This window comes from Gymnogyps californianus, unplaced genomic scaffold (assembly GCF_018139145.2).
Source record: "Gymnogyps californianus isolate 813 unplaced genomic scaffold, ASM1813914v2 HiC_scaffold_226, whole genome shotgun sequence".
NCBI lineage: Eukaryota > Metazoa > Chordata > Aves > Accipitriformes > Cathartidae > Gymnogyps > Gymnogyps californianus.
In genome coordinates, this window is record NW_026114107.1 from 24,412 (window position 1) to 39,449 (window position 15,038).

Consider the following 15,038-nt stretch of genomic DNA (forward strand, 5'->3'; position numbering starts at 1 on the left):
CCCGCCCCCGCAGACCCCTGTCCGTCCCGGTCTGCGCCTCACGGCCTCGGCACCCCCACCAGCCCCGCTGCTCCTCTCAGCCCGCCGCTGCTGCCTCCCAGCCCCTCACCCGCGGCCCTCCGCGCCCGGCCCCAGTCCCGGACAGCGTTGGGGCCCCCGGGCCGGGGCCGAGGCGACATGACGGGCGACTCTCGCCGGGGCCGGGTGGGCCTCGCCTCCCGTTGCCGGGCAACCGCCTCCTCGCCTCGCTGGGGACCGGCAGCCGTCCTACTCTCACCCGCAGTCGGCAGCGCGCTCCCATTGGCTGCCCCCGCGCTGCGCTCGGCTCCCATTGAGCGCCCACCGCCTCTGCCGCGTCCTCATTGGCGCGCTGCCCTCTGGCCACGCTGCGTCACTCTCTCACACCATTCCCCCCGCCTTCTCCGCCAGCTGCGGGCCGGCCGGCGGGCGGGACCTGGGCGGTGGCAGCTGTGATTGGCCGGGGGAGCAGCCGCTCAGGGTGCTGGCCGGAGCCCGGGCGGCGGGGCTGTTTAAAGGCGCCGCGCGCCAGCACACTGCGTTTTCTGTCCGTGCACGCGAGCAAAGGTGTGGAGTGGTGAGCGATACTGGGAGCTATCGCCTCGGTTAGGTGAGGGCGGCGTTTCCTGTCTCTCCTCGCGGGGGGCGGGGGGGGGCGGGCGGGCAGCGGCATCGTGTGGAGCTGGAGCTGCAGCCGCCCGCGGGCCGTGGGGATAGGTCGGCATAGCTGGGAGCGGTGTTTTCAGTGGATGTAAGTGCGTTTGAAGTAGTGTCTGCAGTGCAGCAAGAGGAGGAAAAAAAAAAAGGTGTTTCTGAATGTCACTTAAGGTAGGTGTTAGTCTGCAAACGGCGCTGGGTGCTGCCCGGAGCATCACCGAGCAGCGTCCGTGGTGTGGCCGCTGCGTGCGGCGCTGCTCTCGCCCGGTGTAGCTGGCGAGGCAAAATGCATCGTGAAAGACCCCATAGCCCCGGTGTTGGAGGACCCTGAGTGCTGTCTCGCGTGCTGCCCCCCCGCCCCCGAAAGAAGCACCCCGGCTGGGTGAAGCTGTGGTGGGCACGTCCCTGCCATTGCCCCGCGCAGCGAGGCTCCGCGGGCTGTTGCTGCGGGGCTCCTCCGGGCTCTTCCCCCGCCTGCGGAGTGTCCCCAAAGAAGCCTGAAAGCGACGGCGCCCTAGGCGTGTCCCTAAATCGTCTCTGTGTCGCGACAGAGGCGCCCACCCACGCCGGAGACGGCGGGGCGGGCGTGCCACCCTCCTCATCGCGCAAGGCAAAGGCAGCCTGGTGCTGTCCCCAGGGATGCCATCGCTTTCTTTCGTAATAGCGTTTGTTGCACAGGTGTGGGCTTCCTGCCAGCCCACCCGTGTTGCTAACGGAGTCTCGGTCTCGGATGTGCTCGGGGCTAAACCCAGAGGGAGGGTGCTTCGGATCCCTGCGGCATGCTGACCCGCGTGGGGAGAGACGCTTCAGATAGATCTTTATGAATGAATTCAAGATACTGTCTTCTGCAGTTTGGTGTTTTTTTAACGCTGTTTGCTTGTTTCTTACTTAATCTCATTCTTTTGGCTCAGAGGTGAGCGGGGGACATGGTGATGCCACGTTCATGCATGGTCCATGCCGTAGCGAGTCGCAGCAATCCGGGTAAAAGCAGTGACCTCTCGTGGCGTGACAAGTGTTTTGCATGTACTTGCACTCGATACCTATAAACCTTTTAGCTGTGTGGGAATAACTAGATTTATTTAAATGATGTTGTAACTGAAGCTACCAGATCATCACTGTTTAACTTCTGAAAAACAGCCTGAAGTGGCTCTGCTTTCATGAGCAAAGTCTGTTCTACAAGTCCTCCAGAAATAAAAAGCCAAAGGGAATTACCAAATGTATTACTTGTAGCAAACAGGCTTGGGTTTTATTTTCTAACTCTCAGTCAAGTGTTTTGTATGAATTAAAAACTTAATTAGGAAATAATGAAGTCAAATTATTGACAGAATATTCTCAAATTCTTAAAGACAATGAAAGCCACCAGTTGTTGTGGGAGAATGTATTTCTGGTATCTGGAAGCGCTAGCAGAAAGTAGTGGCTGTTTTATGCTGCTCATTATTCCCTACAGAATCTTAAGGGGACACAAAAAAGCAGGCTTCTCATTTCTTTTATATTAAAGCATTTTGGATTCTCAGTGTTTTAAAAGAAATAGTACTTTTGAGTACTCTTTCATTTTCAATAAAAACTCAGCAATGGGATTTTGTTTGCAGTTTGACCAAGAGGACAAAAGGCTGTTTGTTTTGCATCAAGTAAACAATTTTTTTCCCCTGTAATGACTAACTGACTTAAGATGTCATATGTCCCATTTTCTTAAGTGATCAGAGCAAGCTTATAAAGCATTACGGTATAACCTGATAGCCCTGACTGCTGCTATATTAGGTGTATTTGGTGAGCCATGCAAATACAATAGAAAGTCTCCCTTTAGTTGTTTTCTGATGAGAACTGCATCAAGTAGTATGGAATTAAATGCTGGTTTTGATATCAAAGTTTTGTAATGAACAAGCACAGAGCAGAGTGTTTTCCTCAGCCCTCACCAATAATGCAAATCCCTTTGGCATACTGAATTTCCTAATAATTCACTGCCTGGTTAAAAACCACTCTTGTTCTATGGCTGCTACAGGTCAAGTCCATTATGTGCTGTCATGCATTGTCTTTTAGTATATAACTTTAATTAAAGTTAAGCATCTAAGAGTCTCTGTAGCCTCTAACTTTCATCTTTCTGGCTCTTGGAGCAGAACCAAGCTCTGCTATGGGTAGAAGGCTCAGCCTCGGGGTGGCTGCCAGACATCATGCTGAGTTGGGACCTGCCTGAAGTCTGCCAACAGCTGCCTGTATTTCCTTTTTGTCCCCTTTCAAAGAAAGGGAGGTGTTTTATGCCACAAAGAGGGCTGGACCCCAAAGTCCTTTTCCCAGCTGGGACCTTGGGAATCTCACTGTCAGTAGTGTGTCTGCATTCATACAGAGAGCAGGAAACCACCCTCGTTCTCCTCTTCAGTGCCTGTGCAGATTTGGGGTAAAATGCAGCTCTTGGAGCTGGGTCTGAAGCTCAGTGCTGCTCCTTGTCCCCAGGAGGTGTGTAACTTGCTAGTTGTGCTGCTGAGAGGAGATGTGAACTTGCCCTGGCAGCTCCTGGGGTGTCTTCAGGCCACTGCGCTCCCTTCCCTGGCTGTGGCTTCAGGAAAGCTGTGACTGCCACTCTGTTTCTCACAGTGTAAGCCTGCTGCTGTGCCATGACAAATCCTTAATCCTGCCCACCAGGGTTAGCTTCCTGGAGGCAGATATTATTCTGTCTTCCTTGCTTTTTTTTTGTAGTCCAGCTAGTTTAAAGAGTGATGGTACTGCTTGCCCTTACTGCCATGGTGTGCAAAAAGGTGCAACTTAAAAGCATTTGAGAAACTTTAAAAATGAAATGCTAATAGAGGTGAGGCCCCTGCAGGATGGGGTAGTCTGCGGTCAGGGACTGTCAAAACCAGGAATTTTGGATGCTGGTGGGTTTTATTTCAAGTTTTTATTGAGTTTGCCTCCATGCTGGTACTGCTGGGTTTATTGCGCAAGGCGCTTAAAACAACGTTGCCCTCACCTCGAGGGACCCCGTTAGAATGGGGGGAGTCCGCAAGTGAACGCTCTGGCCCCGCGGGGGTGTGGGCTGGGCCGGGCCGGGCCGGGCCGGCACGGCAGGAGCGCTGCGGCTGGAGCCCCGCCGGGGGGGGGGGGGGGGGGGGGGGGGGGGGGGGGGCGCGCGCGCCTCCCGCGCCTGCGTGCTGCCCGCCTGCCCCTGCCCGAGCCGGACGCCGCTGTGTGCATGCGCGCCCCTCGCGCCGAGAGCCGGCCATGGGATTCCGCAACGTGTAAGGGCCGGGGTCGCGGCCAGCGGGAGCCGGGCGGGTCGCGACACCCCTACCCTGGTGGCTCCTCGCAGTCTCCCCGGCCGGGTTCACGGGTAACCTTGAGGCGTGGGGGTGCCCTTAGCAGCGTCGCGGGGCCGGCTCGGCGGAGGGAGTGGGGTGGCAGGCCCCCGGCCGGGCGCCGCAGCCCGTGGCGCGATCGTCTGTGCTGAGGGGATTCGCAACGGGATAGATTAGGAAAAAGAGTTCCGGTCAGCCGCGGCGCTCGGCTTTATCTGGACGTTGATAGTGGGGCGTTTGCGGACACTGCGCTTTCGGGTGAGCGGATACGAAATCGTGAGCCTGGGGTGGCAGCAGAGCACATAAATAACGCGAAATTGGTTTTCTTGCTTGAAATCTTGTGGCAATACGCTGTATGGCTGTTCTGCAGCGCTCCAGTAAGCAGTTTTAAATAGCAGCCATCTGCAATTTACACGTTTTAATATGAATAAATGCTATAAATGAAATAATTTAAAATGGATTATTTTAGGTGCATTATAGGTACGTTTGAAACTTTGTTAAAGCAATCAAAATGAATGGTGAGCCATGTGCTCTTACTTTAGGTCTTATGTAAGACTTCTATATCTAACTGTACATGTAGCAGAAGGCACTTTTAATGTTTTCCTAACACTTGTTTTAACATGCATCATGTAAAGTCATCATTCCTGCATAGAAAGGCTTTATTCCTTTATACAGCTCACTGTGATTTTTATGGAAGAAGCTGGGTAAGGTCAATGTAATGGTACAGCTGGGCACAAAAGGGACAAGGGTTCTGTAAGGATGTAAGCAAATGTACAGGAAGATGGTGCCTGTCTGTGTAATACAGATAGGGTTAAAGTAATAGGATATAGTATATCCTACAGTATGACAGTAAAGTTACAGGGTTAAAACAAGAAAACTTGGTCTATCAGGAAGAATCCCTGTGTGTTTATCTCAGCCTGTGAAATATTCCTCCAGGCCTGGCATTAGGAGTTCCAGTGTTCTGGAATGCTAAAACAGAGTATGCTTAAAAAATCCCAACCAAAATACCAAAAAACACCACACCAAAAAAACTTCTATCTTTGTTGCAAGTATAAACAAAATGAAGCAACTTAAACCACTTAGTTTAAAAATAAAAACAATTTTGAAAAGTCCTGGCCTGTTTTAAGGCTGAGATTTCCTGGTAAGTATAAATTTTAAACTTAATGTCTCAACTAGCAACATTTAAAAAAAACAAAACAAAAAAACCACCAAAACACACCCACCAAAAAACCAACCAAACAAAAAACCCCCCAGTGTTTCCAGCTTGGCTGTGTAAAACTGAGACTTTTCATATAAGCAAAAGTAGAATAATGAACATTAAGACTAATTTCTCAAACATTTAACATTTGTTAAGCATATGTTTTGCTTCAACAAAATAACTTGGGCTTAAGCTACGTATATTCATCTCCAGGGCTGAAATTGTACTTTTGCTTAAAAGATCTTCTTAATATAAAATGTTATAAAACTTCTAATGATGTTTACAGTATGCTCAGACCAAAATTTCACCTGGAGGCAAAGGCTTGCCTTTTGCAAATGAACTTGTAGAATACCTAAAACTTAACCTTTTCTATAAATCTACAGAAAGTTAAAGCATGTATGAAGTAGGTCTCTAAAAATGGATGTGAATAAATCAGCTGGGTTTTGTGGTTTTCTTTTTTTCTTAAAGATCTACCACAATGCCTGGGTCTCTTCCAGTGAATGCTGAATCCTGCTGGCCCAAAGATGTGGGAATTGTTGCACTGGAAATATATTTTCCCTCTCAGTACGTTGACCAGACAGAGCTGGAGAAGTACGATGGTGTGAATGCTGGCAAATACACCGTTGGGTTAGGCCAGTCAAAGATGGGATTCTGCTCTGACCGGGAGGATATCAATTCTCTCTGTTTGACTGTGGTTCAGAAGCTCATGGAGAGGAACAGCCTTTCCTATGATTGTATCGGGAGATTAGAAGTTGGAACGGAGACAATAATTGATAAATCAAAATCTGTAAAGTCTGTCCTGATGCAACTTTTTGAAGAATCTGGTAATACAGATGTAGAAGGAATCGACACCATGAATGCATGCTATGGAGGCACTGCTGCTCTTTTTAATGCTATTAATTGGATCGAGTCCAGTTCTTGGGATGGTAAGTTCAGGGTATTTTCTTGAAAAGTTGCGTCAGTTTCTATTTTTGAGTAGTCTGCCTTGCAATTACAGTGTTCGTGTTTAACCATATAAAACCCAGAGAGTAAACTCTTGTATGCTTCTGAAGTCTTTTTCTTAAATGCTCTGGGCATTTGCCACTAGTTCAGTTACATGCAAAAAATAATGACACGGATAATCATCACTGGTCTTTTCCTGTAAATTTTGGTGGCTGCTAGGATTGAAGAGCCCCTTAATCCTGGAGTCATCTCTATAACCAAAGTCTAAAAATTGCTGATGGATATTAAAATGCACTAGATTCTTGGCTACTTTTCATACTTATTTCTGTGTTTTTCACAGGACGTTATGCACTTGTTGTTGCTGGAGACATAGCTGTGTATGCCACTGGAAATGCCAGGCCAACAGGTGGAGCTGGTGCTGTCGCTATGCTAGTTGGTCCAAATGCTCCGTTAATTTTTGAGAGAGGTTAGTCCTGTGAGAAAATAAATACCATTCAGCCAGATACTGGATCTGTTCTGAAGCCTGTCTCCTGTTTTTGTGGGTTGCTGGAGGGCTGGATTAACTCCCACTAATGTCAAAAATTGTACTTTGTCTCCTCTTGCTCTGGGCTAACTTGGCCAAGTCCTGTTATAGGAGGCAGCAAAAAACAACTAGAGATGCTTCTACCTGTTTTTTTCTTGGGGATTCTCCAATAAAATTGACAAAGAGTGAACTAGAGCTGAATAACAAAGCGCTCTACTTTCAAGGTGAAATGATGAAAATCATTTGTTACTTGTGTTTGTCATGTTCAGTCCTACCATACTTGAGTAACAGGTGATTGAGAACTGTGTGAAACGTTACCTTTAAAGGGCCTGAAGTGCTATGAAAACCTGCCTGACTGAGGCCAAATATTACTTGTTTTCCATGTGTTAAGCAATGTGTTCAAGCTGACTCAAAGTAGCTGAATAAAGTAATTTTCAACTTTTGTCAATTTCTCTCCATCAGGATTGCGTGGAACCCACATGCAGCATGCATATGACTTCTATAAACCAGATATGGTCTCTGAATATCCTATAGTTGATGGTAAACTATCTATACAGTGCTACCTCAGTGCATTAGATCGCTGCTATACTGTCTATTGCAACAAAATCCATGCCCAGTGGCAAAAGGGTATGTAGCCTCACATGACATTGCAAGATCTGGCAAATATTGGAATGTGTAGCTACATAGACAATGTATTTTCAAGTTTTAGCATCCAATCTAAAGACTAGTACATGGTCCCTTTCTTTGTGTTTGTGTGTTCTGAGACAATTGAAATGTTTGTGCTCTCCCATAAAGAAATGTCTTATTTCTGTTCTGGTATGGCTAAGTACCTGATAGTCAATAAGCAGTAGACTCTACAAGCTTTTGTTGGTGTAACGTATAATATCTTGCTTAAGTGTGTCGTTCCCTCCTCTACCAAGGCTCTTAAGATATTGAGTTTAATATTTACATGTTGTATAACGATACTGATTTTTTTTTTTTACCCCCATATGTTTAGTAATTGCTTCACCCGTATTAAGAAGCATAGGTTTGAAGATGAGATAGGTAGATGAAGTAGATTATTTTTTATTTCAAAATGCTGGGTAGAAATACTGAGATTCTGTTAAGCTTATAACTTTTTCTTCTAGAAGAAAAAGGGAAAAAAAAATTGCTAGCTGGTGTACAAGATCAGTAAGAAAGTAATTTTTAAACAGAAGCAGCAGCAGTGTGTTAAATGAACTTGCCAGCAATAGTTAGTCTTACAGTTGTCTCTTGTATGCTGATGTGTTATCACAGAATCATAGAATGGTTTGGGTTGGAAGGGACCTTAAAGGTCATCTAGTTCCAATCCCTCTGCCATGGGCAGGGATACCTTCCACTAGACCAGGTTGCTCAGAGCCCCATCCAACCTGGCCTTGAACACTTCCAGGGAGGGGGCATCCACAACCTCTCTGGGCAACCTGTTCCAGTGCCTCACCACCCTCACAGTGAAGAATTTCTTCCTAATATCCAATCTAAATCTACCCTCTTTCAGTTTAAAACCATTACCCCTTGTCCTATCACTACATGCCCTTGTCAAAAGTCCCTCTCTGGCTTTCTTGTATGCCCTCTTTAAGCACTGAAAGGCTGCTATAAGGTCTCCCCACAGCCTTCTCTTCTCCAGGCTAAACAACCCCAACTCTCTCAGCCTGTCCTCATAGGGGAGGTGTTCCAGCCCCCTGATCATCTTTGTGGCCCTCCTCTGGACCCGCTCAAGCAGGTCCATGTCTTTCTTATGCTGGGGGCCCCAGAGCTGAACACAGTACTCCAGGTGGGGTCTCACCAGAGCAGAGTAGAGGGGGAGAATCACCTCCCTCGACCTGCTGGCCACACTTCTTTTGATGCAGCCCAGGATGCAATTGTGTGCTTGCAGCCCAGAAAGCCATTGCTGGCTCATATTCAGTTTTTCATCCACCAGTACCCCCAAGTCCTTCTCTGCAGGGTTGCTCTCAATCCATTAATCACCCAGCCTGTATTTGTGCTTGCCCCAACCCAGGTGCAGGACCTTGCACTTGGCCTTGTTGAAGTTCATGAGGTTCACATGGGCCCACCTCTCTAGCCTGTCAAAGTCCCTCTGGATGGCATCCCTTCCCTCCAGCGTGTCGATCACACTATGCAGCTTGGTGTCATCGGCAAACTTGCTGAGGGTGCACTTAATCCCACTGTCCGTGTCCCCAACAAAGATGTTAAAAAGCACCGGTCCCAATACAGACCCCTGAGGAATGCCACTTGTCACTGGTCTCCACTTGGACATCGAGCCGTTGACCGTTATGATGACTGGTATCCTGCCATCCCCCTATTTTATTTTAATACTTGAAGTGAGTACTAAACATAAGTTGTAACACAACATTTCTGCCACTTCCAGAGGGGACAGACAGACATTTCGCCTTGAATGACTTTGGATTCATGATCTTTCATTCTCCCTACTGTAAACTGGTACAGAAATCTGTGGCTAGACTATTGCTGAATGACTTTCTCAGCGACCAGAACCTAGAAACAGCAAATGGTCTTTTCAGTGGTTTGGAAGCTTTCAGGTGAGAATGGCTGCTGTCTTCCTTATTCAGATAGTCTTAATTTGTTAAACATCCAAGGTGTTTTTCCTTGCTGCCATTTTAGTAACTGTTTCTGAACCTTTTTTTAATAGGGATGTAAAACTTGAAGATACATATTTTGACAGAGATGTGGAAAAAGCTTTTATGAAAGCCAGTGCAGAGCTCTTCAATCAGAAAACCAAAGCTTCATTACTCATATCCAATCAGAATGGAAATATGTATACCCCTTCAGTCTATGGTTGCCTTGCCTCTCTTCTAGCCCAGTAAGCATTAAATTGGAAAAAGTCATAGCTTTTTATATGTAAGAGCATAAAAGGTTTTTGTTTCAGAAAGCCTTTTGTAAAAGCACCATCTAGCAAACCTTTTCCTACTAGATTGCCTTAAGTAGCAAGACTAAAATTAGAAAATTATTCTGCATATACAATCAGGTCAAGTGACAAGTGGATTCACAATTTCTGTGTCAGAAGCTGATCTGAAACAGCAGCTTAATGCCTTCCAAAGTAGGATCTTATTTGTAAGGTGGTGTATCTTTTTCCCAGCCTCAACACACACACCCCCACCCACCTCCAAACACCCCAGTGGAAAAGAGAATCTGAATGCCTTCTCTGTTGCATTATAATCATAGAATGGTTTGGGTTGGAAGGGACCTTAAAGATCATCTAGTTCCAACCCCCCCTGCCATGGGCAGGGACACCTTCCACTAGATCAGGTTGCTCAAAGCCCCATCCAACCTGGCCTTGAACACTTCCAGGGAGGGGGCATCCACAACCTCTCTGGGCAACCTGTTCCAGTGCCTCACCACCCTCGCAGTAAAGAACTTCTTCCTTACATCTAATCTAAATCTACCCTCTTTCAGTTTAAAATTGTTACCCCTTGTCCTATCACTACACTGCCTGAGAAAGAGTCCCTCCCCATCTTTCCTGTAGGCCCCCTTTAGGTACTGGAAGGCTGCTATAAGGTCTCCCTGGAGCCTTCTCCAGGCTAAACAACCCCAACTCTCTCTCAGCCTGTCCTCATAGGGGAGGTGCTCCAGCCCCCTGATCATCTTTGTGGCCCTCCTCTGGACCTGCTCCAACAGGTCCATGTCCTTCTTATGCTGGGGGCCCCAGAGCTGAACACAGTACTCCAGGTGGGGTCTCACCAGAGCAGAGTAGAGGGGGAGAATCACCTCCCTCGACCTGCTGGCCACACTTCTTTTGATGCAGCCCAGGATGCAATTGTGTGCTTGCAGCCCAGAAAGCCATTGCTGGCTCATATTCAGTTTTTCATCCACCAGTACCCCCAAGTCCTTCTCCGCAGGGCTGCTCTCAATCTACTCATTGTCCAGTAATAATAAGCAAAGCCAACTTAAATTAGTATTTACTTAACAAATTGTTGCGTGGGTGTTTTTTGTAATGACAGACTTTTACAAAAGTTTAAATTAAACCACTCCTCTTGGGTCCTTTTTTCTTTATTGTGACTTTGCATTCTAAGATGTGATGGTTCATTTTAGACTTTAGGTCACTTAAGAATGAAAATTGGCTGCCTTCTAGATAATCATATTCTGGGCATTTCTTTGTTCTCTTTTGCTTAGGTAGCTTTGAAAATCATCGTGTAACAGCAGTGTTTGAAATCCTGTTTTTAAAAGTCATTTATGCATTTAGCACACTAAATGTGTATTGTAGTCAATATAATTTTGCTGGCTGCTTTTTCTAAGCTAGCTGCACTTTCTAGTTATTTAAAATTGGCACCTTGGCTTAATTCTCACTTTAAACAACTGTTGCTTGATTTGCAGATACTCCCCAGAGCAGCTCGCAGGACAGCGAATTAGTGTGTTCTCATATGGCTCTGGTTTTGCTGCTACGCTGTACTCCATCAGAGTTACACAGGATGCCACTCCTGGTGAGTGAAAGGAAGAGATGTTAATTAGCTCCCTTGTCACAGCTTGCCTCGAAATGCTTTGTTACGCCCACCAGCATAAGTAAACCTACAGAACAATGCCTAATGACAGTAGTGTTAAACTGAGGATGTTCCAGCTCCAGGGAATGTTTTAGGTGTCTCTTTGGGCAAATAGATAATATTCTTCAAATGCTTTAAGTGTTTTGCTTGAGTAATTGGGAATATTTTTAAATTACTAAAACTTTAGCTTCTCTAATGCAAAATATTTTGAATGGGCTTGAAATGCTAACACGCTAGTGTGCAGTTCTCAGCACTGGTGCTACCTTACATGATGGTTTTATATTGTAGGTTCTGCACTGGACAAAATAACTGCCAGCCTTTCTGATCTTAAAACAAGACTTGATTCAAGAAAATGCATTGCACCTGATGTCTTTGCTGAAAACATGAAGATTAGACAGGAAACACATAATTTGGGTAAAAGAACATCATAAATAATTCCTAGTCCTACAGCAAAATACTCATTGCTTAATTTGCATGACTTAAATGATTAAGGTGTAGAATAAAGGAAATATCTAACTCTTTCTATTTCTGAATAGCTCGTAAAGTGCTTTTCTATAGCTTGTGTTCATTGGCACAGTATGGTTGAAATGAAAATGCAGACTTGGTTTTCCTGTCTTACTACTTCCAAACTGCAAAGGCCTGTGTTGTATAAAACTCTCACCAGGAACCAACTAACAGTATGTTATTGGCTTTTTTTACAGCCAACTATATTCCACAGTCTTCAGTAGAAGATCTCTTCAAAGGAACATGGTACCTTGTGCGTGTGGATGAAAAACACAGAAGAACTTACGCGCGGCGCCCACTCATGGATGATGGACCTCTGGAGGCAGGAGTTGAAGTTGTCCACCCAGGCATTGTTCATGAGGTGAACACTCAGCACTCTTTAGTTTGATATAAACGGTGGAACAGTTTGTGTTTGTCTTAGCATGTGCATGTATGTTAAAAGAGGGAGTGGTTTAACAAGTTATATCAAGTACTTTGTTAAAATATGTAACATATAAGCCAGAAGTAAAAAAAAAAAAAAAAAAAAAAAAAAGCATGAGATTTTAAAAAATACATTTAATCATAACAAGAACAAAACTGCACAAGAATGAAACAAGAACAAACTGGCTCTTTTCACATAATCAGTTTGTGCGAAGCATGACAGATTTGAATGACTTAAAACCAAGCCATCCAGTGTGCATGAATGTTGTTTGAGAGCTGGACTAGCCATGAAGTATGAATGTTTGTGAACTAGAAAACCATATTTAATCTTTGTTTTTGTTCTTTTTCCCCTTCTTAGCAGATCCCAAGCCCTGCTAAGAAAGTGCCAAGAATCCCTGCAACAATAGAATCTGAAGGCGTTACTGTTGCCATTTCCAATGGGGAGCATTAAGATACCTCTGTGAGGTGGGGAATGAAACAAGGTGTGAGGGTAGGGTGAGAGAGAGAGAAAGGATTGCAGTAGTACTGAAATTTCAGTGTACAGTAGTACTTCATTGGAGCATGGAAAAACTGTTTAAACTCCTTGAAAAGATTTGTCATAAGTATCTTCTACTTGCTTTTTCCATGTAAAATGACTTGAAACCTACACTGTTAACTTTTCTACTTGTACTCAAAAGTGGGTGGCAAAATAGTCCAAGCTTTTAATGTTAGGGTTCTCAGTGCCTTGACAGTAAGCAGTCAATCTTCTGAATACTGCACTTGTCTTTCCCTTTATCACCTTCCCTTTCTTCTCCCAGTCTACCTCCCATCACACCATTGCTTTGGGAAAGGTATAGAACCAAGTAACATTCATTGCTGGAATAGAATCTCTCTCCCCTGTCAAAATGACTGGATCAAGAATGGCTAGACTGACAGGTGTGTTTTTTCCAAGAAACTCTGACCTACTGTGTTAGTTACTATGTAATTCCTCCTAATATCCATGTTATCTGTTTTATACCTGCGTTATAAATCACAGCAGCCTGGGAGGAAAGAGGAACAAGAAGGGAGATAGTTGGCTTTTCTTCTAAAGAACAAAAAGGATATATTTCTTGGGTTCATTGATTTGGCACCTTTTGGGATCGTTTAATTGCAATAGAAGTATTTAAGGCAGCAGAATTTTCAAATAAAGCTTCTGAATATTATGGAGCTGTTTTAATAGGCAAACTAAGGAAGGGAGGAAGATCACTTTGTCTGGAACTCTGGCCTCTTGCTATTATTTATATAATACATTTCTAAGAGACTATTTCTAACTTTGAATTTGGCTTGTACTTTGGAGTCCTTCTCACTATTGGTAATGTTGTAGGAGTGGGGTCTTCCCCCCCCCCCCCCCCCCCAAATGCAAGCTAAAAGCTATCCGTTTGCAAGTGGTAAATATACAGTGCTAATGGGGCATCCATTCTGGTAGATTTTTAAAGCCCAGATTGGAAATGAACTATGACATGAGCCTTGTAAGCTTGTAATATATATTTAAATTGAGCTAATATACAGAATGAAGTTTTGTTGAATTTTATTTCTTTGCTAATTCTACAAAGCTACATTATCTAATATAAAGTAGCAAAAAAAAAATTTGTCAAATTACAATTTTTTTGTGTGCGATGAAGTGTTTGTATTATGTCAAATTTGATAACACTGTATTTGTACAGTCAACCCTTGGTAAAATAGTTGTTTATTATAAATTGATGAATACTAATCAGTTCTGCTGAAAATGATGGAGCAATGATGCATGAAGATAGTGTTTGCAAGTATTTTTGTTTAGGTTGCCCTTGTGAAACTTGGTACCAGGAAAAAAAAAAATATTGCCGTGGAACAAAGTCTATTGCTGGCAGTGGACAAACCAAGAAGTGAGCTACTGGCACAAAAAATTAACCACAGGGACCTCACTTTCTGTGAGGCTGATCCTTTATTAAAATAAAGTTTGAGATACTTGAAACCTGTTAAAGTAGTGCTGACTTGTTGGGTTTTCAGGATGCATTTTTCTTTAACGGGAAAGAAAGAGGAAACTGTCCCTGTGAAAACCCAAAGTTGTGGGTTCACAATCTGTGTGGACCTTCTGGATCTTTCTTCTTAATATCATTCCATTACAGAAGTGGAAAGAAAGGGTTGCTTAGGCTGGTGGGAAACTTATTTCAGGAATGTGTTTCAAGATAACTTAAATGTTTTTAGATGGAAACTGTTTATAGTGGAGGAATTCATTCCCAGCTTATGAAATATAATTCATCTTATTACTGTCTTATGAAAGATGGTATTGTTTTATCCCCTTCTCACAAAATTGTGAAAGGGGATTGGTTCTTGCTTTGTACTTACCTGAGCCTCACTGAGCCCAGATTCCCGTGGGTGGCTTTTCAGAGTCATTCTGTTGCTCATTTACATTAATTATTCCTTTTAAAGTCATCTTGTCAGTCCCCATAATAGATAAGGCATCCTGCCCTTAAATTTGAAAGCACCAGCTGTACCTCTCTAAACCTTGTATTGATTTACTTGCCTTAACTAAAATATAGGCTCTTCCTCTTAGCTTAGGCATTTCAACTGTGCCTGTTCAGAGAAGGACAGCTACTGTACTCTTCCACTGTTTGCGTTGGAGCTGATGATATTGAAAATTAAAGTATAAAATACCTGATTAAAGCTGAAGGTAGGAGTATCTACATCTTGGTGATGCTCAGAACAATTGGAAGTGTCAGGCTATCCAACTTTTAACTTGCAGTGGTCAAGAGTATCAAAATCAGCTTTGTGCTGGCAGAAGTAGTATGGCAGAAGTTAGTACAAGCCTGTAATGCTCAGTATATAAACGGATTTTGTTATTGATTGTATTCAACTTACTGTGATACCTAGTGCTAAAGCAAGAATTTAAAACTACATGACTTTTGGAGTATGCTTATATCTTTGTTGAAGATAATTTCACCAGAAAGTGGGTATCTCTAGGTTTGCTTTATTCACAACTCAGAGTT

General features: G+C 44.4%; 1 protein-coding gene across 2 annotated transcripts; it reads left to right on the plus strand.

The window, feature by feature from the left end:
- The first annotated feature begins 606 nt into the window (after positions 1-606).
- Positions 607-13,406, plus strand: LOC127028155 (hydroxymethylglutaryl-CoA synthase, cytoplasmic-like). 2 transcript variants are annotated; one of them, XM_050913929.1, is made up of 10 exons: positions 607-628; positions 5,626-6,083; positions 6,440-6,565; positions 7,085-7,249; positions 9,006-9,174; positions 9,285-9,455; positions 10,967-11,073; positions 11,419-11,544; positions 11,832-11,995; positions 12,413-13,406. In XM_050913929.1, the coding sequence occupies exons 2-10, from the start codon at positions 5,636-5,638 to the stop codon at positions 12,503-12,505; spliced, it is 1,569 nt and encodes a 522-aa protein (XP_050769886.1). In that variant the 5' UTR covers positions 607-628; positions 5,626-5,635; the 3' UTR covers positions 12,506-13,406. The 2 variants fall into 2 exon arrangements, with proteins under 2 accessions (XP_050769886.1, XP_050769887.1); XM_050913930.1 differs by lacking the exon at positions 607-628 and adding an exon at positions 3,874-3,902.
- The last annotated feature ends 1,632 nt before the right edge of the window (positions 13,407-15,038 follow it).